This window comes from Telopea speciosissima, chromosome 2 (genome assembly GCF_018873765.1).
Source record: "Telopea speciosissima isolate NSW1024214 ecotype Mountain lineage chromosome 2, Tspe_v1, whole genome shotgun sequence".
Taxonomy (NCBI): Eukaryota; Viridiplantae; Streptophyta; class Magnoliopsida; order Proteales; family Proteaceae; genus Telopea; species Telopea speciosissima.
Genome location: NC_057917.1, coordinates 16178083 through 16204353, shown reverse-complemented (window position 1 = coordinate 16204353; position 26271 = coordinate 16178083). Strand labels below are relative to the sequence as shown.

General features: G+C 41.7%; 2 protein-coding genes across 2 annotated transcripts; both read right to left on the bottom strand.

The window, feature by feature from the left end:
- Positions 1 to 1191: 1191 nt before the first annotated feature.
- Positions 1192 to 4594, bottom strand: LOC122652572 (glycerol-3-phosphate 2-O-acyltransferase 6-like). The gene is made up of 2 exons (XM_043846355.1): positions 3971 to 4594; positions 1192 to 2133 (listed from the first exon to the last, which is right to left on the bottom strand). Exons 1-2 carry the CDS (start codon positions 4586 to 4588, stop codon positions 1264 to 1266), a joined length of 1488 nt encoding a protein of 495 aa, XP_043702290.1. The 5' UTR covers positions 4589 to 4594; the 3' UTR covers positions 1192 to 1263.
- Positions 4595 to 19815: 15221 nt separating this feature from the next.
- Positions 19816 to 21953, bottom strand: LOC122649780 (probable aquaporin PIP1-4). Its single transcript, XM_043843019.1, has 4 exons — positions 21615 to 21953; positions 21206 to 21501; positions 19997 to 20137; positions 19816 to 19911 (listed from the first exon to the last, which is right to left on the bottom strand). Exons 1-4 carry the CDS (start codon positions 21943 to 21945, stop codon positions 19819 to 19821), a joined length of 861 nt encoding a protein of 286 aa, XP_043698954.1. The 5' UTR covers positions 21946 to 21953; the 3' UTR covers positions 19816 to 19818.
- Between the last annotated feature and the right edge of the window lie 4318 nt (positions 21954 to 26271).

Below are 26271 nucleotides of genomic sequence, written 5' to 3'. Positions count from 1 at the left end.
TCATGGCAGCGATTTGATAATATGACATCATGGCAACGGTTATTTCCTTTTATACGTTGATATAAATTGATTTTAGTCACGGCTGTAGTGTTTTTTATCCTTATCACAGAGAGAGAGAGAGAGAGGGTTAATCGATCAATAAAATGGAAGAGAAAATGAGTGGAATCCATATATCGACCTAAGGGGATGTAGGGCTTGAGAGAGAGGGTTAATCGATCAATAAAATAGAAGAGAAAATGAGTGGAATCCACATATCGACCTAAGGGGATGTAAGTCAAGCCCATGAAGGGGGAAAAAATTCGATCAATAAAATGGAAGATCAAATGAGTGGAATCCACATATCGACCTAAGGGGATGTAAGTCAAGCCCATGAAGGGGGAAAATCTTTTGCTGCTACACTTGTAGCAGTAATCATATAAATCAGTAATGTTCCTGCTACAAGGCTGGCAACCAAGGAAGTGGGATCTTAAAGGGTATTTTAGCCTTGTAGTTGGAACATTCTAGGCCCGACCTAGCTTGACCAGTTACAACCCGACCTAGCCCGACCTTTTAATTTGTAAACTTTGTTATGGGCTTGTACCCTGTTTGAATTATTGACCAAAATCTGTTTATGACATTAACTTTCTGTTAGGCTGGGCTGAAATATTGGGTATATTTTTATGACATTAACTTTCAAAATATTAAATTTTAATGGGAAAAGGCTGAAAAGAGATGGAAAGATGGTACACTCTTTGTAAAATTATAATATCTGATCGAGCCTAACCAGGCCTGTCCCAAATACTTAAACAGGCGGTTGCGATGCAGGCTTTAAGCACTGTGAGGCCCTGCTAGCTAGGTCCGACCGAACCTGATCGAGCCCGACCGGTTGACACCCATAGGTTTTCTCTTATAGAATGTACCTCAAATTCTCATAATATACCCACTTCATTTTACAATTTTATATATTAAATATTAAAAATCAAGGTAAAATATTATTACACTGTCCTTATATAAATTCTTTTATACCCTCCTCACATAATAAATAATGAAACTCACATCGACAACTTTTCTCTTCTTCTGACTATGTGGACCCCATGTGGATGATAGTAATTGCAGTGTACAGATTCCTTGTTACACTGCTGCTCTTGGAGGAAACCTTCCCTCATTAAATCAAATAAAAATTTACATTTGCAGCAAATGATATTTTGCTCTATTATTACTACTAATGTTATATCCCAACCATATAAATCAAGAGAGAGCAAGAGAGAGCTCATTCAATGCTAGCTAAGCCTTTTCTTTCTTGGATGCAACTTTGCCATCTGTACCTGCAAGCATCTCATACTTATCCTTCCTAGTGAGGTTGGTGCACTCAAACCCTAGTGTCCCTGAAAGCACCCTCTGTATATAGTTAGCAACCTCGATAGGTGATTTTCCTCCTTTGCAGGTGAGCTCAGTGGGTAACTGGTTCAAGAATGTGAGCTCAAAAGTGGGTCTAGGGTTCATGAACACAAAATAAGGATCCATCATTTTAAAACCACGAGTTGATGTACCATAAAACAAGCTCTGTTTTGTATTAATGGCCACAGGAACGATTCTGTCTGTAAGCTCTGCAAATAGGGCACTGAACCTTAAAAGGAAGGGTTCCCTACATGTTGTACCTTCAGGGCAGATCACCAAATCACCTTCTTCAAGCAAACGTTTGATGTTAGCAGCATCTTTGTCTCTTTCCCTAGTCAATGCTACAGCTTTGATTGGTGAAATCATCTCTGAAAACTTACTTATACTGTAAGTGACACAACTTATCTTTCTTCCAAGGGCAACTGCAGTGATTACAGGATCAAGAACAGTTCTGTGGTTGCAGATGAAAAGGACACCTGGTTGGCCTTTCTTAGGTTGAGGTGGAGGGTTTCCCTTCACCACCAGTTTGATTCCAAGGATTTTGTAGGTATACCATACAATACGTTCAGGTAAGGGAATGTTGAAGTAGACTCTGATGAGAGAGAGGAAGAAACCAATTGGAATCCAAAGGAAGGTTAAGAGGGCCATCAAAGGGGTTGGTCTCTGAACTAGTCTTCCTTCATGAAAGATGATTGGGCTTAGAAGCTTGTTTCTTGGCACAGGTTCACACTTGGTCCTTGGCACCATGTATCCTTCCTGCATGCACCCACCCACATATGTGGCATAATGAATTAGTCACGTGTCAAATTTCATAATCTAATTTAACCAATGAAATTAAAGTTTAACGTAGAGGTGCAATTGGGCTGAGTTGGACTGACCCAGGCCTGGCCCCGGCTCATGGTCGGGCTAGAATAGCTCAACCCAGGCCCAGCATGCCGGGCTGAGTAGTATGGGCTGGGGCCCTATTTTTGTCATTTTTTATATAATTAATGAATTAAATTAATGATGTATATTAAATATAAATTATGATACCTAATTCATGACCCTTATCTTTCGTGTGTTTATATAAAAAATAAAAAAATACCAAACTTGGTTGGACCCTATCTGTTCCAGCCCAGGGCCTGAAAACCCCAACTTTGTCTTAACTCGTGGGCTTATCAACCCAACCCAAACCCTGAAATTTTTGGGTGGGCTCCCCCAACCAAACTTGCATCTATGGTTTAAAGTTAAGACTACCCACCTAATACAAGGGTGATGTTTGGGTGATCTCATTTTATTCTGATTTATTTGTGAAAGACCCAAAAACTTTATTTAAGACAAATCACTTCTTTACATACTCTCCATATTGCCTCATTCCATCATTTTCCATCTTTTCAATCAATCAGATAGATATAAAGGGCAGTAGAAAATAATGGTTGTCCTTAGCTACCCAATTGGACTCTTATCAGTCAAATTCCCTACCTACACTCTTATCCAATATTAATTAATAGCTATTTATTCTACCAAAAAACAAAAAAACTTAATAGCTATTTATTGATAGGTTTGCTGTGTTACCAAACAGAAGTTACAGTTAAGAAAACACATTATTTGTTAGGCAGCCAAAACCCAACCGTTCAAGATTAGTCATTTATGCCAAATGAGTTCATTGAATTTATGTGAGAAAATAGCATGCCATAAATTTATGTCTACCTGTGCTAGGGATGTAAATGGATAACCGAAAATCTGAATTGGATCCGCATTTGTATCCGTTTAGGGACATCCGTATTCGTTTAGAGATATCCGGAAGAAAAAAAATCCGAATACTCCGATAAAAATCTGTCTAGAAAAAAATCTGAATACTTAATAATAAAAATTAAATAAATAATGATCTTGAGGGTTTTTGAAGATTCATCAGGTTCTAGAATATGAGGAAAAGATAATCATGATCTACGAGATATGGATTGAGAGTGAATTGTATCAGCTAAGGGGAGGAAGGTCCGGGTTACACAAGGCAAAGATGTAAACGGATGGTCAAAAATCTGAATTCAATCTGCATCTGAATCCGTTTAGAGGTATCCATACTCGGCTAGGGAATATCCGGATCTAATCACATCCGATCCGATCAGTTTAAAAGCCTAACTTGCGCCCGGACATAGGCTGACACGAAAAGACTGCCACACCTCTGGACCTTTTTAGGGGGGTGTGGTGGTCTTTTTCGCACTAGGCTGTGTCTGGGTGCAAGTACACAACCACACACAACACCGGTTAGTATTTTTTCTCCCTAAAAAAATTATATTTTTAAAAAGAAGAAAAAGGTAAAACAGTAAAATTACAACTTATTAGTTCACCTACTTGGTGACAATAAGATGCACCCATTATTGAACTATGACAAGGTAGTCATGTGTACAACAACATAACATGCCTGAAAGAGAAGTTCAATTTAATGAATTTGTACAAAATTTTGAGGAGAAATAAATCAAAAAAAGAAAAATAAACTACTGTTACAGATGTTACAGCAACCAATCAAAATACAAAGAATCGACACTTGACAATAAAGCAATTCAAAATTTACAAAGACAAAAATGAATTTTAAGGGTTAAGATGAAGAACAAACCTTGCAAATGGACATGAAATCATGATCAGTCTCCCTGTCTCCCATGCCCACATCAGGCTTAGTTTCCAAGAATTCTTTCTCCACAGCAGCTTTCTTGAGATCTCCAACAAGAACACCTGGTTTTTTAACAAACCCAGTTGCTTTCCCAGATTTAGAAACTTGGAGTTCAGTTCCAAGAACCTTGTCTGCCCCTAAATAAGTCTTAACAAAGGGCTCCACCATAATCCTTGGATTTGCAGTAACTATATATCTCTTCCCAAAAGAACTGAACACACGCCAACTCTCAGGGTGAACATCATCGGCATAGAACCTGGGCAACACTGATCTAGCCACCATTTCAATATCTCTAATCTTTAAACCAGAGAAAGTGATGAACACAAAGATCTGGATGGCTAAAGATTCTGAGATGAATAGGTATATGGTGTAGACGATGGGAACAGATGCTAATAGAAGGAGTGCCCTTAAAAGACTACCAGCTTCAAGAGCAATAAGCATGAAATAAGGGAAAGCACTTCGTGATACAAGAAGGGTACCATCGAGGTCTGCTGCCACTGTTTGGTTTGATCTTCCATCGGAACTGCAACTAGAGATTGTCTCAAATCGATGATGAGGCGCCATATGAGACTTGTTGGTGATTGAACTGTCTCGGTCTAATGTCTTATGGAGTGAGAGCATTTATCGAAATCAGTAGGAGTGTATTGAGTGAGATGAAGAAGAGAAGGAGAATGGAGTTGTTTAAATCAGGGCAGTTGTGTGGGGGGAGGGTGTGAGTGGTTGAAAGCTGAAATTGAAATCAATTAGCACACAATTATAGGCGCCGCGCTTTTAAAGCTTCGGCTGGCTTCGCCGGTTCACGGTTGTGATTAGAAACACACAACCCTCAAGCCCCCAACCAACTTGTTTTTTGTTTTTTTATCCTATTTCGTCCCTACTTTGGCTAATTTTTATTTGGGAGTCCCATGTTTCTATCTCTCTCCTCCTCAAAATAAGGGGGCAAAAGTGTCTTTTCATATGGGAACAAGAGAGAGAGAGAGAGAGCCGGACAAAGTTCTTTTTATATTCTCTTTTTATTTTTTTGGGTCCTCGGCCTTCTCTGTGGGGAAGTGTGGTCCTTGTGCGAGTGAGGGGGTCAATGAAAACACATACATTGGCATCATGGAGGCGTGATTTTTGCCTTTCTTGGGGGTGGGGCGGTCATTTTTCCCCACTCTGTGTTTGGACATGGGTGATCCACTTCCCCACAAAGAACTTTTCTCTTCTTCTGGTCAGCGTTTTTTATAGGGGATTGTGGCCATGTATATGCACGAGAGCCAATGAGAACACTGGTATCATAGAGGCGAGGCGATCATTTTGCTCTTGTGTCGGGGCGTGAACCGTACTCTCCCACAAATAACTTTTTTTTTGTTGGGGGGGGGGGGGAGGGGGTAAATGAGTTCGGTTCCACTGCATGTACCAATAGGTGAACGTATATGTGAGAGCCAATCACATTTGAATTTTATTTCCATAAAAACCCCTCCTCCTATTGTAAATGTCAAAAATAAGACAGATGGTTGGCTCTCACATGTAGGTTCACCTGTTGATAACTTGATATGTGCGGATGACCCATTCTCCATTTCTTGTACCACAAGAATGAGTCATACAACCACCAAGTCACACAAAACGAATTCTTTTTTCTGATTTTTAATTTTGGCTGTGTGGATTTTTCTTGTTGAGTCGGGGAGTGGATGAGAGATCTTTGGTTAACTAACGCTCTTAGATAAATAATAAATGATTGTCCATCTCAGGCTGTTTTTGTTCACGTGACTGGTGTTTTCAGCTTACCTAACTCTTCATTATTTCTAAAAACAGAGCTTTCAAGGATCATGTATGTGTAATGCAGATTAATTATCCTTCTACGTTTGACTTAAATTTGACAAGAAACCTAAATTGTCGGAGATGTAATGTGACCGGGTTTGGCACAAGGACTTAGACCTAAGGGTGTTGAATGGTGCGGTTTCGATTTAATGGTATGGTTTGATTCGATTCACGATTTTACAAATAATTTAATATAATAAAATCAAAACCAAATTGTTTAATTATTTAATATAAATTTACTCTATTTTTTAAATTTTGAATGACTGCTTTTAAAAAAACATAATGTCGAAGATTTGAGAGAGTGTTATTTATTTAATACATAAATTAAAATTTAATTAATTTTAATTGGTTTAAATGATTTAAATGATTAAAACTCAAACAAACCGTTTATTACGTAGTCTCAATTTTTAAATAAAAAGAAATTATTATTAAACAATTTCATGATTCCGGTTTAAACAGCTGTGTTCGATTTCATGATTCCGGTTTAAAAGAAAGGCCTCTTATTATCAAATATCAAACTTTGAGGAATCAAATTGTTTCTATGGCTTATAAGAAACAATTCTTATATTTTAATCAATAAAAATTTAAGAAATTTCCTATATAGTATTAGTTGTAAGAGGGCATTTAATGTGAACATGTGCACTGTTTTTCTTAGTTTCCGTCCATTATAAAAACAAAAACCTACAAAAAAGAAAGCCAAGATAAATTCAGTTCGTCTTCTAATTTCCAAATAAACACAATCTTTCCACATCTTTGTAAATAATGGTTTCTCTTTCTTGTCCATTTCTTTTCTCTTTCCTTAACTCTATTATTAATTAAACCTCACGTACCATGTTTTTCAAGCATTAAGGTACATGCAACTGAACTTTTCATTTTTGGGATTGGTTTTTCTTGTGTGTAATCAATAGTGTATTTTTGGATTGTGCATAAATAATTAATGTGATAACATATTAGGTTATGGGGTTGAAATTTGTTGACAAACAAATCCAACGGAGATCCCTATTCACATGTCAAGTTTTAGTTCAAATAAGTTAGGTTGGCCAAGTAACAAAATAAAATATTTAAAAATTAAGACTATGAAAAAGATTCAAATAACAAACTACTGAGTGGATGCATGCCCAAACATGGGAGGGGTTATGATTAAAATCTGATTTTTGTGAAGTCAGATATTGTACCATTGAATCATTGATGGAAAATTTTAAATGATCTCTGATTGATGTATTTAGAAGTTTTTGTTTTAGTCTTCCACTGTATGGTATAATTGTTGGGATTAAAATCCTCTCCAATTACTTGATCGCCAAGTGCATTGCAGTTCAAGGTTGAGAGGTCGACACCTGACAGTCGCGACATCCAATGGTCCGAGGTTGATTGAGCCAGTTTTTCTTTTTTTTCGAGTTCGGCACCATTGGATGTCGTGGCTGTCAGGTGTCGAGCTCTCAACCCCAATCTGTATTGCATTGCATTGCATTTTTAGGGAATTGGAGAGGATTTTTTTTTCCCGCGTTAGCACCGTTTAACTTGTTACCAGTATGAATGTTATAAGAAGGTTTCTTGTGCAGCTCTGGCTAGGTCTGGCTATATGGGCTTGACTAAGTTTGTGGATCGGGGTAGTTACAGTCTTGGTATCACTTTGAGAGTTTGAAATTAGACATGTGATTAGTCTATATCCTAAATATTTGATGCTTGGTATTACCACATTGAATTCGGATTCCCTCTCTTGCAGATAACCATCCCCACCCATCTCACACCACCCATGGGGCATGGGGACAAAGGTGGTCCCCATATCCAAGTACGGTGTGAGATGGGTTGGGGTGGTTACGGGAGGAATCTAGACTTTACCACATCATGTTTCCACATTATATAAATAAATATGGAGTCCAAAAATATCCCCTCTAAGCTGTGATGCTAAAAACCTTTGCCTTTCTTTCCATTTGACCTACTCTTTTTGTGATTTTTTTATTCCATTTTTAATTTTAAGTTCAACATCAATGTGATATGTTAGAAATAACAAAAGGAGAGGACGAAGAAGGCTTGCAAAAATCATTCTCCAAGACAATATTTGCACGGCGAAGTGCAAAGTGCGTCATCAAAGCGCTACATTGCGCCTCACGCACGTGCACGCACAAGCTTATGCGCTCGGACAGTTACCGTCCTCGCTCGCAAGTGTACCGTACAATCTCTTCTAGCATTACATGTGATAATAATAACTACTAACTACTAACACATATAAACCCAATGAGCTTTCCTTTCATAGCCGATGTGGGACTAAAAGTCCACATCAATATTTTAAAAAATTCCAACATGGTACATTAGGTTTGCCAAACTTTTCGTTGCCTCTTATGTTAATTGCCTAACATCATCATGTACGTTAACCTATTTTTTCTCTTTTCTTCCATTATTTTTGAATCAATAGTAATATATTTTTCTATGTTACACTAAGTTGGCATGTGCTCATTCATTATGCGGCCTAAGAATTGGACCACATGTTATATGTATTGAAATGAAAGTTGTAAAGGAAATCAAAGTTATGAAATAATATAATACTTTCTTATAAGAGTTTTTAGGGGTTGTTGTTTGGATAGGACCACAACAAATAAGTTGTTCATAATCAATACTATCATGTGATATCAAGGTCAACTACCTAAAATTATTAAAGTGTACAATAGACTATCCATTTTCTATATATATATGGAACTATTTCCACCCAATAGCAATGTCACATGGCAATGAAAGCCTTTTTTTTATTTATTTATTAAATTCATTATATTAAATACTTAGATCATCTTTCTTTTATTTATATAATATATATGGAGAAAAGTTCTTTGGGGGAACACAGGGCCACGTCCAGATACAGTGGGGGCGAAATGAACCCCCCCCCATGAAAGTCGAAAATCCCACCGTTAGCATGCGCTCTAATTGGTTGCTGCTCGCGTGGCCCTTGCGCTCCCCCAATATATATTTTGTAATCTTATTTATATTGCGGACAATTGAGTTGCTCAGTTGATTAAGCCTTAGTACGTCTCGAGTTTGAGCCTTCCCCTCTTCCCACTCACTATTGTCTCTCTCTTTGGGTTCAACTCCCCCCTCCTCGCCCTCTTGGGATGCCATCCTAGCGGCCTATAGAAACTTGTAAGGAATGATGAAAACAAATTATTATTCATTGAGTCAGATCGACCAGTGAGCGGATAACACGACATGTCGTTAATATCTTATTGGATCCTAGATGGGTAGTTGTTGACATGGCACCCAAATTCCCAAATCTTCATAGCTACCTCATCCCCGGATCATTTTCTAATTATGCATGATCTAACTTCCTTTGATGTTTTTTTTGGGGTCATTTGAAGAACATAAATCCATTTTTACCAATGATCCAACGAGTCCGGAAAACAGTACCAAAGGCTTTGTTGGTGTTGCTACTAAAGATATTTTTTTCTTTTAAATAAAAAAATCTATAAATTATATATACTTGATGTACTTCACATTTAGGGTTATTTATATTTGAAAGATAGGATCAGGACCCTCTACTCTCGAACTGCCCATACTACATTATGCACCTCAGATACAGCAAGGTGGCAAAAAGACTGTCCTACCCCTGCCCAAGCGGGATAAGGCGGTCTTTACCGCCTTGCTGTATCTGGGGAGCACGGAAGTAAGGACAGCTGGAAGCCTAGGAAGGAGAGGGTCCGGATCCAAAAGATATTTGTTTGAATTTATAAAAGGGTAAATTATACCTGAGAATTTATACCCTAAAGGCGTAAACGTGAGGTACCTCAGGTTTAATTTCCCTTTCCGTATGGTCTATGGAGGCTTGGATTTGGGAGCCGTTGAGTCTTGAGTGGAGCTCCATAGCTTAGCTAAAAATGAATGCGAGCTAACTTTGCAGGTCCTTCAATTCTAGATCTTTCATGTCCAATCTCTTGTAGATCGAAAAAGAAAACACCATCTCTTTTTCCTTCCTCTACTTTGGTAGCTTTAATTAATTGGGAAAAAATTGTTGTTACTAAAGGTTTTTTTTTTTTTTGAAAAAAAAATTATAATTATATTTTGACCTTTTATATAAAGGGAAAGAGAACGCCACCTGGTTGCATAGCAAATGCCGCCCCAATACCTTAACACGGGGGCTCGTGAAATGACCGCTGCATCCCCTAGAACCCCGGAAATGACCAGGAGTGTGGCGGTCATTTTGCATGTTTTGATGTCAGGGCACAAGGGTGGTGTGCCTAGTGCAACTGGGTGGCATTATTTCTCCCTATTATAAAATATATATTATTTGGAAAAGGGTTCTCTGAGCTAGCGGTGTAGAGGAGCACACCAATAAGGTCTGATAAAACAGTATCGTATATTAGGGGGCAGCGATGTCATTTTATGTGAAGAAGAGAGAGATAGGCAAAGAGGTGCTAGCATACCCTACCCCAATGGCTCATAAACTTTTTCCCATGATGTGGCTCCTGCGCCATACACAAGAGCGTGCAAAAGTACCACCCTACGTACCTCCAATGAAATAAAAAATTGCATCTATGTTGATGCCCTTGCGTGCACCCTCATTGACCCTTGCACTAGTGAAAGCTCTACATGACGAGAAAATGATCATTTGCCCATTTTTTTTTTCAATGAAGGTAAAATAGGAAAAAACAATGGTGCATTTCAATCCCAATGAAATGATTGTCTTGTCCCTACAAAATGAAAAATCCCCCCTAGTCGATGCTCCAATGTGTCCTCTCATTGCACCCTGTCTGGTGCAGGAGCCACACAACTTGGCAACATTTTTCGTCCCAGTAAAATAATATCATTTCCATGTATATTAAAAAAATGTGCAACATAATCATAGTTCTTAAGAAATTAACATACTAATAAGTCACTTCAGAATAAAATTAAAGAAAAGAATGACTTTAACAGAAAACAACAGTCTATCCCAACAACCAAATCAAAACATATAAGGACAAAACCAACCCAAAACAGAAGATTATAATTTCTTAATTCACCACATTAGTTACAACAAGATGCAGCCTATAATTAGTTATATGTGAATACATGTTCTTTCTCTTTGTTAATTTCAACTCAAATAAGTTTCAAACCGGTGGATATCAACAGTCCACCAACATTGTCCTCTACCACTTTTCCCTGAAGACACACAAGAAAGGGAGAAAGAGAAGGTGAAAATAGAAGCATATTTACCCCTTATTAAGGAAACATCAACTTGTAAGCAATCAAATTAAACATTTACAAATCAGAGTCTCTTTTAAACGTGGTCTTTTATTATTGGTGTTGAAGTCTTTGGTTCTCTCTGTATAGATCGAGGCCTGGAAACGATCCCAATAGCGACTTGACAGACTTGATTCACAACTTCACATGTGGTTGTTGGTGTATTGTGGACCCAGCCCAAATTAAGACATTGTGAACAGAGAAAAATGTAAGCAATTCCAATACTTAGAAGGAACCTACATCAGTGAAGCCTCCAAGTTCCTGAGAAGACCAGGAATGTCAAGAGAGGGCAGGGATCTTTATCTACTCCAGTTTTCTGTCCGACTCGATTCTTCCAGTGTCTTTATTAAGGGGGGTATAATGATCATCTTACCCCTGCTCGGGTGGGGTTCATCACCCCTTAATAGAGGCACGGGGAAATAGGTTGACAGACAATTGGAAGAGATAATTTTTTAAAGAAGATTGATCAAATAAATATCAGAAACGATAAACAAAATTTTTACCCTTTCGTGGAAAAGAGAATATGGAGAGCACACACTTTAACTGTACATGTTTGGTATGGATTTTTAGAATGCATTTCAAGTCAATTTCTTATTCTTGAACAATAAAAACAGTTGATCAACTAACACTGCCTTAATCAAAAGTAAAACTAATGAATATAAAGTAGAGATAATCAATATTCCGTCTCAGTTGATCAACAAACATCCAACTGACAACCTTATCTTTCATAAAAAATTAAAAAAAACTGTCAACTTTATCGCAAACTTGTTACCAAAAAATATAAAAAAACCTCTCTGTCTGCCTACCGAATGGAAAAACGTAATGGAGTCATGGAACGGAAATATTGAATAAAGGGTAAAATTTTTGTTGGAGAATAAAGGGTAAAATTGTAAAAAAAAAATATAATTTTTAATAAAAACTAATGGTAAAACTTACTGATATAGGCCGATTCAGATCGATATGGCGTAGACCAATACCAACCCGATACCGATACAGATGTCTAAAACTCTGGAATGGACTTAAGAAAGAGTTAGGAATCCAAATAAATCCGAGTTCGGCTCAGGTTCACAAACCCATCTTGTACGCCAACAAAGTGGGGTCCACAAAGTGGATTCCATCACGTCTGCTTAAGGACGTACGAGATAGTTCTGCTTCGTGAACCCAAGCTGCACTTAATAAATCCTACTTTCTTTCGTGTCGGCAGCTATATTAGAGATGAGAGGCTGAATGACATCTACTAGGCAAGGTTCTAAAACTCGGGTTTCGACTAACTAGAAACCGAGTTCGTCTCGGTTTTGACCATATCTCGGTCGAAACTTGGGATTTTCTCCAGGCTAACTCGAACCTTGGTTTCGAAGCCCATAAGTTTTTTTTTCCCTGATTCTTGTTGTGCATCCTAGTTTGGACATTTTAAACCCAATCCATGCATTAGTTTCACTTAGAGAACACTAATAATACTACTTGTGGTTTTGATCCAAGTTTGATACTGTATATTGTTCTTGGACCTGGTATCAAATAAGGTTTGACCGGAACATAACTCCTTCAATATAAATGAGATTTAAGCTCAGATAGTTTACATCAATCGGCACTTTTACAATCCTGAACCTTCCGGTACTCTTTGGTGCCCCCTTCAATGACTACCCCCGGCGGTGACACTTGTTGGTTCTATGGGACCCTCAGCCTCAACCCCTGGCGTAGCAAAAAGAAATTTCTCTCCCTCTACTTCATCCTCTACTAATGCTGACTTCAACGCCTTTTGTTCATCTCTAGCTCATTTGCTTACATGCTCCTCCAACCCTGCTGATCTTTATGACCTTGCTCCAGACTAGGTGACGGACCAAACACTTGATGCGGCTCGAGGTTTCGTACCTTCCAATCTGCCTTGGCGTGAGGATGGTTTATTGGATCCTAGGGAAGAGTTAGGTTCACCAATTCCAAATTGGGTACCACCTTCCTGTGTTGATCAATCCTTTGTTAATTTCGTTTCTGTTTATTTTATACTCTTGCTTAGTTTGGCTTTGTGTTGGTGGGACCTGAATTGTAGATACTTATTTCGTTCCTTTCATCCCCGGAAACCTTACTGTATGATCCTTGCTCTCTTTTATTCTGATTGTGTTTCTAGTTTTCTTTCTTAAATGAATTCTGTGTTTGTGAGTATTCTGTTGGATTTATGTGTCCATCAAACCTGGTTCGGTCCGGTTCAATCTGATTTGCTTTGTATTGAACCTTTTATATATTTTGGTTTAATATTATCACATACGATATAAATTTTTTGAGCAGTATGTGTACGTAAGTATTACTTAAAATGGTAGTCACGACTAGGGTTTGGGTTGCACACCCTTATCATATGGTCGTCGCATTGGGTATGTGATGTCAGGGTACGAATGCGAGTACTCACATGTTTGATATCTATTGGCGAAGAATCTACTTTGTCAATTCCCTCATGTGTTATGGTCAGATGTAGGATGGGATTGACATGAGTCACCGAGACCCTGTACCTGAGAGGACCCTGTCACTTCAAAATGTGACCGTTCTTTGGTTCATCAATGACTAAGACTCAAGTGAGTCAAAGCCGGTGTTCTGGGAATGCACAAACATTTTGTGAGTGAAGGAGCTACTCAACATGGTCACCATTGCCCAATTAGGGACCACCAAGATTGAGGTTGTCTGTGAATGGTCGGATCGAAATCTGGATCCAATGCCGTTTTGGAAATGGATTTTGCAAAACCTATTTTACATAAAATGATAGATTATATGTAGTTATTTAATTACATATTTTTATCGAGTTTTGCAGGACCCGATCATATACACAGACACTCTTATATGGACATATATTATGGAATGGGGTTTGGCATGCAGTACTAATGTACATGCCCTAGATTCCATAACGATGGTGTTGATTAGTGGTGGGTTGGTACATAATAATTAATTATTATGTGAGGATATAAATTGAATTTGCTAAATTATTAATTGTTTATTTAATTTATTAGATATGGTGCTATTTGATTTATCCATTGAATATTAAATAAATAATTAATTAACTATTCCCTATTAGATTCGGCTTCTTCACCAATTAGAAGCCTATCAGGTTTAAACAGGTTCAATCCAATAAGGAGAGAGAGTGTCAGACTATCACATGGATTTTTCAATCAGGGTTTTAAAAACCTTGTCTTTATAAACACCTAAAACGCAGAGGGGGGAGCTAAGGCTCCGCATTTTTGGTAGTCTCCCCCCCCCCACTCCCGCGGTTTTGGCTCTCCCTCTCTCTCTTGTGATCTCTTCTCTCTCCTTCTTTCTCTCTAGTCTTTGAGAGTTAGGGTTTTGGAAACCCAAATTTGTGTTTGAAGAATTGAAAAGACTCTTGGATTGGCTTGGAGAACTTTGGTTGCACCATTGGAGGTTCAGATCTGTTTACCTGACGTGCTTGTTGGAGGAAGAACCATTGTCTATTGGAGGAGCAACACTTGAGGTTCATCAGGTTAGCAAGTTCTGGTTAATTCCTCTTGTTATTGATTATTGATTATTCATGGGACGCGAAAGAAACCTGAATCGATCTCCTTCCGCTGCGGATTCGGGTATGGGATGGATCTCTCTTTCCATGGGATGGAATAGCGATGTGTTTTTCTCTTTGTCATGGATCCCATAATTATATGGGACAAGAAAGAGAAGGTTTGGGCAATGGTTTTTCATACCAAACCCTAATTGGGTCACAATAGGGCAACCATGGGCGACCATGGAAAACCCTAAAATTTAAATAGGGTGCCCTAGGGCAACTTTGGGGCGCCTTAAGGTAACTCAAACTTTTCAATATTTGTGAACCCAACTTGATACATGAGTACAATGATCCCATGGACCGTAGCTTGACCTACATATTCTGCCTGTTGTTTTTCCCTTTTCAGTATGATTATTCTCTCTCGGAATGCCAGAGGGATCCATGGATCTCTTACTCAAAATGTTTGTTATTTCATTTAAAAAAAATATAAACCTGATTTTGTGTTTTTATGTGAAACTAAATGCCCTGATCATGCCACTTTAAAATTCCTAGGCTTGTTGAAACTGTATAATTCTGTTGCCTTTATTAATAGTGGTGGAAAAAAATGAGGTAAAGGGGGACTTTGGGTGTTGGCTTCTCCTAATATGCAAATCTTGGATTGTTCTACCCACAACAATTTCATTGGAATCAAATATGCTGATTCTATTTTGGGTCCCTGCTAGTTCATCTGTTTGTATGCACCACCCCATTATTCCCTTCGTGGAACCTACTGGAATGATTTAAATCTCTTTATTTCTTCCCTGTCTGGACCATTGTTAATTATTGGTGATTTCAATGAGTTGCCCTCTCAGTCTGAAAATTTTGGAGGCTCCCTTTTTCTTTGTTCCCCTACTGCGAAGGGGTTAAAAGACTTAATTAATGACCATTCCTTTGAAGACATCAAGATAGAGGGCTCCTATTTCACTATGTCAAACAAATAGAAACCTCCCTAGACTTGTGTGGGAGTGTCTCGACAGAGTTTTGGCAAATCAAGATTGATTAAATGTTTTCCTTTTGCCTGTTTAACCAAACTCTCTTCCATTAGTTCGGACCACAACCCTTTACTGCGCGCTGCAATCTCATGCACCCAAACCCTCATACAGGAAAATTTTCCATTATCAAGAGGCTTGGACACATCATCTGGAGTTTGCATCATTTTGCTTAACCAATTGGAACAATTTAGATTTGGTTTCTTTGCCTGATAAACTTCACTCTTTTGTCAATATTCTTAAATCTTGGAACCGGAATGTATTTGGTCACATTGAGATTATTAAAGATAACCTCTTTCACAATTTTTCTGACCTGAAAAATCGTAACTCCCCACCCTCTTTGGAGCTTTCTTCAATTTCCAACATGTTAAAATGGATTTTTTATGCTAAAGAGGTGTTCTAGCCTCAGAAATCTCAGCACATTTACTTATGTGATGGAGACAGAAACACTAGATTCTACCATGCAATTTCTAAAAGCAATTTGGGATGAAGAAGAATTGATTTCCTTATCAAGGAGGATGGGTCTAGGTTGGAAGACCCTATGAGTATTGCACATGCTTTTGCTGAACATCGTAGAAATATTTTTACTACCACTAATCCTCTTGACCCCTCCTTTGTGGAATGCCTTCTAACCCCATGTTTATCTGAAGATCCTCAAACTTCTCTTTGTGCTTTACCTTCTTTGGATGAGGTTAAAAGGGTGGTTTTTTCTTTTGGTCCTTGGAAGGCTCCAGGTATTGATGGATTTCAGGCCTGTTTCTTTCAAAAATTTTGGGATACTGTATCTATTGATATTTTATTGCTTGTGCATAATTTTTTTGCTAATGGTATAATGCCAACAAGAACTAGTCATACTTTGATCTGTCTTATTCCTAAATCAGATTTAGCTTGCAAAGTTTCAGATTTTTGACCTATTAGTTTATGCAATGTGTCTTATAAAATCCTAGCAAAACTTGTTGCAAACAGATTGAAACCATATCTTTCTTCTTTCATTTTACCGTTTCAAGCGGCCTTTATTCCTAGTAAGCAGATCTCTGATAATATTATTGTAGCACATGAAATCTTTCATTACTTGAATCACAAGAAAGGTAAAGGAGGGTATGTGGCTCTTAAACTTGACATGTCCAAAGCTTATGATAAATTAGAATGGAAGTTCATTCAATCAATTTTTGGTTTCCTCGGTTTTGGTAATCGTTGGATTGACCTCATCTCACAACTTATATCCACGACCTCTTTTTCTATTAAAATTGATTGGAGCCCCTTCAATTTTTTTAAAGCTTCTAGGGGGATCAGATAAGGCTGCCCCCTTAGTCCGTATCTGTTTGTTTCTGCAATGGAGGTCCTATCCCGGCTTCTAGTAGCTTATAAAGACCTTGGGCTTTTCCAGGGGTTAAGATAGTTAGGACTGCCCCTGAAATTTTGCACCTTCTTTTTGCTTACGTCACTTTTATTTTCTGTCGGGCTATAGCAGAGAAGCTCTCCACCATAAAAGCTATTCTAGACCTCTTTTCTGATCTTTCAGGACAAGAGGTTAACTTAGATAAAAGTGGTCTTCGGTTTAGTCGAAATGTCTCTCAATCTGAATGGATTCATTTATGTTCAGTAATTGGAATCAAAGAAATGGCTAAGTCTTCTTCTTATCTTGGTACTAATCTTTTTTGCTCTCGTTCAAGAGTCAAAGATCTTAATTATATTGTAAATAGGGTGAATAACAGACTTACTTCTTGGAAAACTAAATTCTTATCTTATGGAGGGTGTCATGTGATGATCTAATCAGTTCTTTCTTCGATTCCATCTTATGTGATGTCCTGTTTCTACTTCCCTCTCGAAGTCTGTCGCTCCCTAGACTCCATCCACATTAAATTCAAGAATGGCAGTACATCATCTAGGAAAACCTCCATTGTCTCCTGGGATAGAATCTGCAAGCCCACTTCTACAGTGGGATTGAGTATTAGAAAAGCCTTTGTACATAATTCAGTTCTGTTAGTTAAATTGGGATGGCATTTACTTACCCAACCTTCATCTCTCTGGAAAGAGTTCTCCAATCAAAATACTTAATTCCCCCATAAGTCCATTTCAATCCCAAGTTTATGACCAAATGTGGGTCTTGGGCTTGGAACAGTATTGCCATGTGTCTCTCAACGCTTAAAAGTCTATTTTTCAGGAAATTAGGAAACGGCAAAAGAAACGATTTCTAGAATGATCCTTGGATTTCTTCCATAAAGGACTGCTCTATTCCTCATTCTCTCAATTTGATTATCGGCAAGACATAGTAAGTCAACTTTGTCCTTCTCCTCATTGGGATATTTCTTTACTTTCCTCTTATCTTCTCAATTGTTTTGTTCAACAAATTACTAATATTCCTTTATCTGGTGATGACAATCGTTGGTTGTGCAAACTTGCCAAAGATGGCAAATTCTCTACCAAACGTGCAGCTAATTTTCTCACTCTTAATGCATTTAAGATGAATTCTAAGAATCAAGTGGTAGAATTTCTTTTAGATAATATCCATTCATCCTAAGTTTAAAATTTTCGTTTGGTGTGTTCTAAATGCAGGAGTCCCAACAAGAGGAACTCTTTAGAAATGGATGTCAGTCAGCCCTGCTTGTGTTCTATGTGGATCTTCTGTGGAATCTATTTGGCACGTCCTTATTTCATGCCCATGGGCTAAACATATCTAGGCTGCTAGCCCATTAGGACTAAACACTGAATATCTATCTTTCCCATCTGTTAAGTCTTTTTGCATGTTGTTTCTAAATAAAAAGTTTTTGGACAAACAATCATTAACCTGATTTTTCTCAATTTTAATTATAACATGCTACTTTATTTGGGAAGCAAGAAACAAGGTTTTATTTGGAAAAACCAAGGCTGATCCCTTGAGAACAGTCAATTTAATCAACCGTTGGATTTCTGACCTCCATATATCTCCACCTTGCACTATTATTCCCAAAAATTTAAATCACTGCTCAATACATAATGATTATCTTCATAATACTACTAACTTTTGCCTTACTTGGAATTTCAATTCCCTGGTTATTATGTGCAGGAACCTCCGAACCAGGTCTAGACTCCTCAACTTGGTTTTTTTGTATTGCGCTGCATGGACATATATATCATTTTGGCAGAGATGCAAGACGCATGGTAGCTCACCATATTTTGGAGCCAGAACTCGCGGCGATGGTAAAGGGAATCAAATAGGCTCAAACTTTTGATATCCACCTGAAAGAAATCTGGTGTTCGAGCAAGGACTTACTGCGTTTTGTCCCCTACCCTAAAGGAGATGCTTGGCCGTGGTATCTACTCTCTCTATTTCTTGAACTTAATACAATTGTAATACTAAATTTCTGTTAACCTAGAACAACTCTTTAATTTTTTTAGTTGACCAATTTGACTCAACAACTTGGATCTTTTTTTTTTTGTTTTTGGTAAAACAACTTAGATATGATCAGAGGACATTTCATGACTTCAATGACTTAATATTTCCTCTGACTTCCTAATTTTTAAGATATTTTCTTTTGTCATAAAAGAAAGAAAAAAATGTGACTCAATTAAGCTATGTGGTTTCATTTTTTCTTGATACTTGTACGTATTGTCTTGGTGTCATCACTGACCGCACATGTTGTCTGGTGGTCTAGAGTCCAGACCCAAAATATACCCCAAACAAAGAAAAAAAAGACAGCAGCGAGTTGGAATAAAATGAATGGACAGAGATGGTGGGTACTCAGTTAACCCCATCAACTCAGGAATCGTTATTCTCTTCTGTTCGCTGCCCGGACAGGATCGTGCTGTCCCCTCATATGGGGGTACGAAATGACGACCTAATCCCCTGTCCGAACACACTGCCCGGGCAAGATTAAGTCGTCATTTCACGCCCCCATGTGAGGGGACAGCACAGTTCTGTCCGGGCAGCGGACAGGAGAGGAAAAAAATTCCCAACTCAGAGGCCAAATCATATGCATCCATCATCACAATTTTTCAGTCATGATTCATTAATGCAACTAAAAGTACACGACCATGTCTTACATTACTAACTACTGGGGATCCGACTTGACTCTAGGAGTAAGACGGTACTTTTCATCACGCTTGTGTGTAGAAGTATACAACAGTACCAGGCAGGCGGAAGTAGAATAGTCGAATTGTACTACGGATCCAGCACTGTTACATACTTTTACATAAAGAAAAGCTAATTACAAGAACTGAAATTTACGAAGCAGTTACAAAAGGGTCCAATTCCAAAACCAAGGGAAGAAAGAGAAACATCCACTCTCCATTCACTTGGATTTGAATGGAATGGCCCTGATGACCACTTGATGGTAGAGAGCTGCAAGTCCTGCTCCGACGAAAGGTCCCACCCAGAAAATCCACTGCAACAGAACCCCAACAATTTTTAAGGAAAAAGAAGGGTAAAAGTCAGAAATTGAGAAGTAGAAGGTTTTAAAATTTACATACATGGTCATCCCAGGCGTGGTCCCTGTTGTAGATGATGGCAGCGCCTAGACTCCGGGCTGGGTTGATAACGGTCCCTGTAATGGGAATGGTGGCCAAGTGGACCAAGAACACAGCGAACCCTATGGGCAACGGTGCCAAGATCTGTTCCACCACCACCACAATAATTCCAAACACATACATACACCATATTATTAGTATTAATTACTTCCAATAATCAAACATCTAGGACCTGAGGAACAAAAGAATGGAAAGATTACAGGTCCTTAGGCATTACAATGGTTGAAGAGCAGAATCCCCCATTTAGGTGCTTCTCTTTTTTTGATGGAATATAAGCAAGTAGGAAAAAATTTGGCCCCAACCCATTCTCCGGCTGCCCCCAATTGTAGACGCAAACTTGGAATAATAGGTTTTCCCTTTGGATTCACAACTACCCTCTTAGGTTTTTATATTTTCCATAATTCCTTTTTGGAATCCATATCGATGTGCCTACAATTGGGATAGTAGGAACATAGCTGCAATTTGGGTAGCAATCAATTTTTGTCCTGTGTGGAGGGAGGTGAATCAACCAGCAGATTACATTGTCTCCTTAGTTATAGGTGATGTAAAGTCTATTCTCCAAACGATTGACTTCCCAGATAAACTTTTGTAAATTGGTTAATAAGGGGATGTTGATTTCTGTATCAATTATCGGTTGTAACTTCCTTGTTTTTGGCACTTTTGTTGATGCGGGACTTATCCCATTTTTGTTAGGGACCTCCTATTTTTCTCTTTTAAACTTATTTTAAAGGGGTTCTAAGTGGTCGACTGTTTTAGGAAAGAACGTTAATCGGTGCTATGTGTGGGTGTGTACCTGCGCCTAGACACAGCTGGCACAAAAAGACCGCTACACCCCCTGGAAAAGTGGAAAGATTTAGGGGTATGATGGTCTTTTCATGCCAAGCTGTGTATGGCACAGGTACACCCCCAAACACAGCACCGGTTAACATTCCTTTTTCTTTTAATTTTTTACCCTTCTTTCATTTTTTTAATCTAATTTACTTATAAAAAAAAATTAAAAAAAACAGGATAGAATGGGACTTAGGTTTCCTCCAATCATGGTGGGAGCTGAAAGATACAGCACAGCAAAAACAGGGAGTATTTGGTCATTTCATAAGGGGTCATGCTCCCATCACAGCTGGAGGAGAGTCAAATTGGGGAAGAATGGCTTACAGGGACGTGGGAATCTCGAGCTTTACGCTTGGCATCAGTGGCGGAAAAGACAGTGTAGACAAGGATGAAGGTACCAACGATCTCGGCACCACAGCCATCACCCTTGGTGTAGCCATGGGATACCATGTTTGCACCCCCACCCAACATCTCATACTGACTCTTCTGGAATCCCTTCACCACTCCCGCTCCACAGATGGCTCCTAGACACTGCATCACCATGTAGAACACAGACCTCGTCAGAGATAGCTTCCTCGCCAACAGTAGCCCGAACGTCACCGCCGGGTTTATATGACCCCCTTCACAGTCACAGTCACAGTCAGAGTCAGAGTCAGAGTCATCTCAGATGATGAAGAAAGAAAAAGAGGAGTAGTAGTATTAGTTGGCAGTTAGTTAGTTAGTTAGTACGTACCTGAGATGCCAGCTGTACAATAGACGAGAGCAAAGATCATGCCACCGAAAGCCCAAGCGATGCCTTGGATTCCAACGGAAGCACACTTGTCAAGAGACCTATTCACACCTATGACAGTCAATAAGGTGATGTATAAGAAGAGAAAGGTAGCCACGAACTCGGCGATGCCGGCCCTGTAGAAAGACCATGAACTCAACTCGCCTGGTACGAACAACAGCGCCCGCGGTGGTTCTTTGTAGTCCTTGCCTTGGCTTTGTGCTGCCGTCCCAATTGGCTGCCTTTCTGGGAACTGGTTTGCTCCCACCTTTACATCCTCTTCTCTCTCCTCCATCTCTCTCTCTCTCTCTCTCTCTCTCTCTCTCAATTCGTAACTCCCGTTCTAATTGCTTCCTGTGAATGGGTTAAATGATGGGAAAGATACTCCGTGAATTGAAGAGTGAGAAGTGGAGCTTTTATAACGTAAAGCCAGCAGGGTGGGAAGGAAAGATAGTGAGATAGATAGTGGAAAAGGAGTGGTGGAGCCTGATACATCCAATATTCACAGGGCCAATCAACGACCGCCACGTGTCATAGACGACCCGCCCCATAGCCAAGGGGAACGAACCGGAGTCCCAGCACCATTCGGGGGCGGCCACTACTCGGGCGCGGCCACACATCCGGGGCGCGGCCTCACCCAGGCGCGGCCTCCTCACCAGGGCGCGGCCTCCTCACAGCCTCACCCAGGCGCGGCCTCACCCAGGCGTGGCCTCACCCAGGCGCGGCCCCCTCACCTAGGCGCGGCCTCACCCAGGCGCGGCCTCCTCACCAGGGCGCGGCCTCCTCACCCGCGGCCCCCTCACCTAGGTGCGGCCTCACCCAGGCGCGGCCTCCTCACCCAGGAGCGGCCTCCTCACTAGGCGCGGCCTCACCCAGGCGCGGCCTCTTCACCAGGGCGCGGCCTCCTCACCCAGGCGCGGCCTCCTCACCAGGCGCGGCCTCACCCAGCGCGGCCTCACCCAGGCGCGGCCTCCTCACCCAGCGCGGCCTCCTCACCAGCGCGCCCTCACCCTGCGCCTCACCAGCGCGCCTCACCAGCGCGGCTCACCCAGCGCGCTCACCCAGTGCGGGCTCGCACCCGCACACGCGTGGGCACGTGAGGTGGGGGCCACCCATCTACGACCCTTCGTATCGCTAAGACTCATGTCACTACCAGGACTCTAGACCGCCGCTTAGAGGTCACGTCATCCAGACGGATTCAAGCACCAAGGACGTTATCACCACACGCAGGTATCTATCCACCAAGGATCCTGATGCCACCAGGACACTCCCTCCCACGGGGAGATGGCCAATCAGGATAGAGCCCCGTTACCCCAGGGCCTCTATCCACTCAACGGCACAATCGTCAATCAAACGGGGACTCTCCACACCGCCATATGCTACTATAAAAGGCAAAGGTACACAACCCCATAGGGGACATCTAATCTCATATTGAATAATCACTATTCATCTATTTGCGCCAGGAGATCTAACTTTGGCATCGGAGAGCCCTAGGCCGGGACCACACCGGTTCTCTCTGTTGACCCCTTGGTCCACTTGCAGGTGACGGCACTCGCAGGACCGCTCGACGATTTCTTGATGCAACAGATTGGCGCCGTCTGTGGGAACGACGCTAGCCATTACAGCTACTAGCTCGCTTCCATACTCATTCAATGGCACGAAGGAAGACTACCACCACCAACAACGGAGCAAGGAATGGATCACCACCCCCAGAGTGCTCTCGCCGCAGAGCCAACAACCAGGACCATGTCCCTCTGGAGGAGGAGATCCCCCTTAATGACCAGTTCGTGATCGCCGAGCCCAACAATGACGAGGCCGACGATGTGGTGGTGGAGGTGACACCTGACCCCAATGCTCCAGCCACTGTGGGTCAGATCAACGACCTGCAACGACAGATCCTCGATGAATAACGACTCTTTCGAGAATACCTGACGCAGCGTGCGACATCTCACCGTCGGAGGACTTCACCATCAGCAAGGGTGGAGTCCATACCTCAACAAGAGCCAAACCCTAGGAGATCATCTCCCAGGGGCGCGAGATCAGAGAGACTTGCGCGACAGGCAACCCCCACTCCGCAGCGGGGGGAGCATTCCCAGCATCCCAGGAGAACAAGAGACCTCTCGCCACGGTCAGAACGTGGGAGGACGCCAACACCCAGGGTGAGGGTGTCTAGCCCGCAGAGATCGGTCCGGAGGTCTGTGTTTGACGGACGACTGGAAGAAGGTCACATACCACGACGAAGCCGGACCTACAGAGAAGAAAGCCCCTCACCTTCACGACAGGGTTCATCACGGCGTGACCATTCACCATCCCGCCAACACTCAAGGCGGGAGGGGACATCCAGGAAAGAGCGTGAACGGGGTCGCAGCGAACGTCCGGCTAGGCGTGGGGGGCAGACACGGGATGAGGAGCTCGATCAAAGACTCCGCGACCTGGATGAGAAGCTGGAAGGGTTGAAGAAGCATACCAAAGGCGAGACACATTCCATACCTGGACAACACCCATTCTCGGCAGAGATCATGTCAGCCACACTACCTTCCAGGTTTCGACTACCCACCTTTGAACTCTACAGTGGTACCACTGACCCTAATGACCACATCAACTACTTTAATGGCATGATGACGCTGTATGGGGGTCGGACGTGGTATCCTGTCGGGCATTCCCTGCGTCCCTCAAGGGAGCAGCCACATCATGGTTGTCCAGGCTACGACCGAGATCTATAGGCTCGTTCGCAGAGCTATGTGAACAGTTCGTCACCCGCTTCCAAAGTAGCGTCAAGCAGAAGAAGACCACCGTCAATCTACTGAACGTGGTACAGAACCCTGGGGAATCTCTCAAGGAATACGTTACCAGGTTCACCAAGGAGTCCCTGGAAGTTCGAGACTTGGATGACCAGACATAGCATGCAGCCCTAGCAGGAGGTATTAGGGACCTGGACTTGATCAAGGACCTGGCACGTCATGAGACCAGGACCATGAAAGAGCTCCTGGAGCGGTGCAACGAGTTTGCAAATATGGCCGAAGTACTACAAGCAAGAACAAAAATAATCGAGGCCAAGCCACAGGACAACAAGAGGTCAGCACCTGATGACCGTAAAGAGGGTAAGAGGTCGAGGACAGAGCGTCGACAAGAGAAGAGCGACCGCCCATCTAGGAGGACAGACCGCCGCCCAGAGAGAAGTGAGAGGGCAAGCACCCCTGAGTTCACACCACTGAACACCACCAGGTCCCAGATACTCATGCAGATCCAGGACCGTGACCTACTCCATTGGCCACGACCCATGCTAGCAGCGCCAGAGAAGCGAAACCGTAACAAATATTGTCTCTTCCACAAAGAGAATGGGCACGACACAGAGGAGTGCTATCAATTGAACAGAGAGATAGAACAACTGGTAAGAGCAGGAAGCTTGAACAAGTATGTGAAGGGGAGACGTGACAACCGCTCAGGCCAAGGAGATAGAGGTCGCGACGGAGACAGAGTGGAATCGAGACGAGAAGAAAGAAGAACAGATCGAGAGAGAGACCGCCCAGAAGAGCGGAGAGATGCCACAGAACCTAGTGGCACCAAGGGACCCCCTATCCTCACCATACTTGGAGGACCAGGGCAAGAGTCCACCAGAAAAGCTAAAGCTCATGCCAGGTTCGTGGGAGTGGCAGAGAAGCCCAGCAAGATAGCCAAGACTGAGGCGGTGATCTCCTTCTCGGAGGAAGACCTGGAAGGACTAAACTTCCTGCATGAAGATGCCCTGGTAATACAGGTGGAGGTAGCCAATCGACCTGTACACAGGGTACTGATAGACACAGGGGCGTCTGTTGACGTACTCTCCTTGGACGCCTATCGACAGTTCGGGTTCGGGGACGACCAGCTCAAACCAGAGCCCACTTATCTCCATGGATTCTCAGGTGCCACCGCCTCCATCAGAGGTACCATAGAGCTACCCGTCACCTTCGGGGTACACCCTCAACAAGTAACCATCATGGTGAATTTCATGGTAGTCAAATCCGTGGTGTCCTTCAACGGCCTCTTAGGGCGACCATCACTGACAGCCCTTAGAGGAGTCATATCACCACTTCACCTGAAGATGAAGTTCCCCACCGAGAATGGGGTAGGCGAAGTCCGAGGAGATCAGAAGAAAGCAAGGGAGTGCTATGCCACCTTCATGAAAAAGAATAATGGCAACACCCGTGGAATGGCACTCTGCCTAGAGAGCATGATCAGTGACCAGAGAGATGAACTGATAGAGAGAAGGGGAAGGCCAGTGGAAGACCTCATCCCATGGCCCCTCAGCCAGGATGACCCCTCCAAGGTCGTTCAGGTCGGCTCGCTGCTAAGCAAGGAACAGAAAGAAGGGCTTGGACACCTCCTCCAAGCGAACATGGATGTCTTCGCATGGTCGACCTCCGACATGCCAGGAATACCACGTTCCATAGAGGAACACCGACTACATGTCGACCCAACCAGGAAGCCCGTTCAACAGAAGCGGCGTAACTTCGCCCTCGACCGACAAGCAGCAATCAAGGAGGAGGTCGAGAAGTTAAGCCGATCAGGGTTCATCAGAAAGGAGAAGTTCCCAACCTGGCTCGCCAACGTGGTCATGGTACCAAAGCCAAGTGGGAAGTGG

Bases quoted from the DNA above. Each gene is read 5' to 3' on its own strand.
- LOC122652572 (XM_043846355.1), bottom strand. From the start codon at position 4,588: ATGGCGCCTCATCATCGATTTGAGACAATCTCTAGTTGCAGTTCCGAT. The intron at 2,134-3,970 runs GTTTGTTCTTCA...GGGTGCATGCAG, and splicing joins ATTTCATGTCCATTTGCAAG to GAAGGATACATGGTGCCAAG.
- LOC122649780 (XM_043843019.1), bottom strand. From the start codon at position 21,945: ATGGAGGAGAGAGAAGAGGATGTAAAGGTGGGAGCAAACCAGTTCCCA. The intron at 21,502-21,614 runs GTACGTACTAAC...GTGACTGTGAAG, and splicing joins TTGTACAGCTGGCATCTCAG to GGGGTCATATAAACCCGGCG. The intron at 19,912-19,996 runs GTATGTAAATTT...GTTCTGTTGCAG, and splicing joins ACCACGCCTGGGATGACCAT to TGGATTTTCTGGGTGGGACC.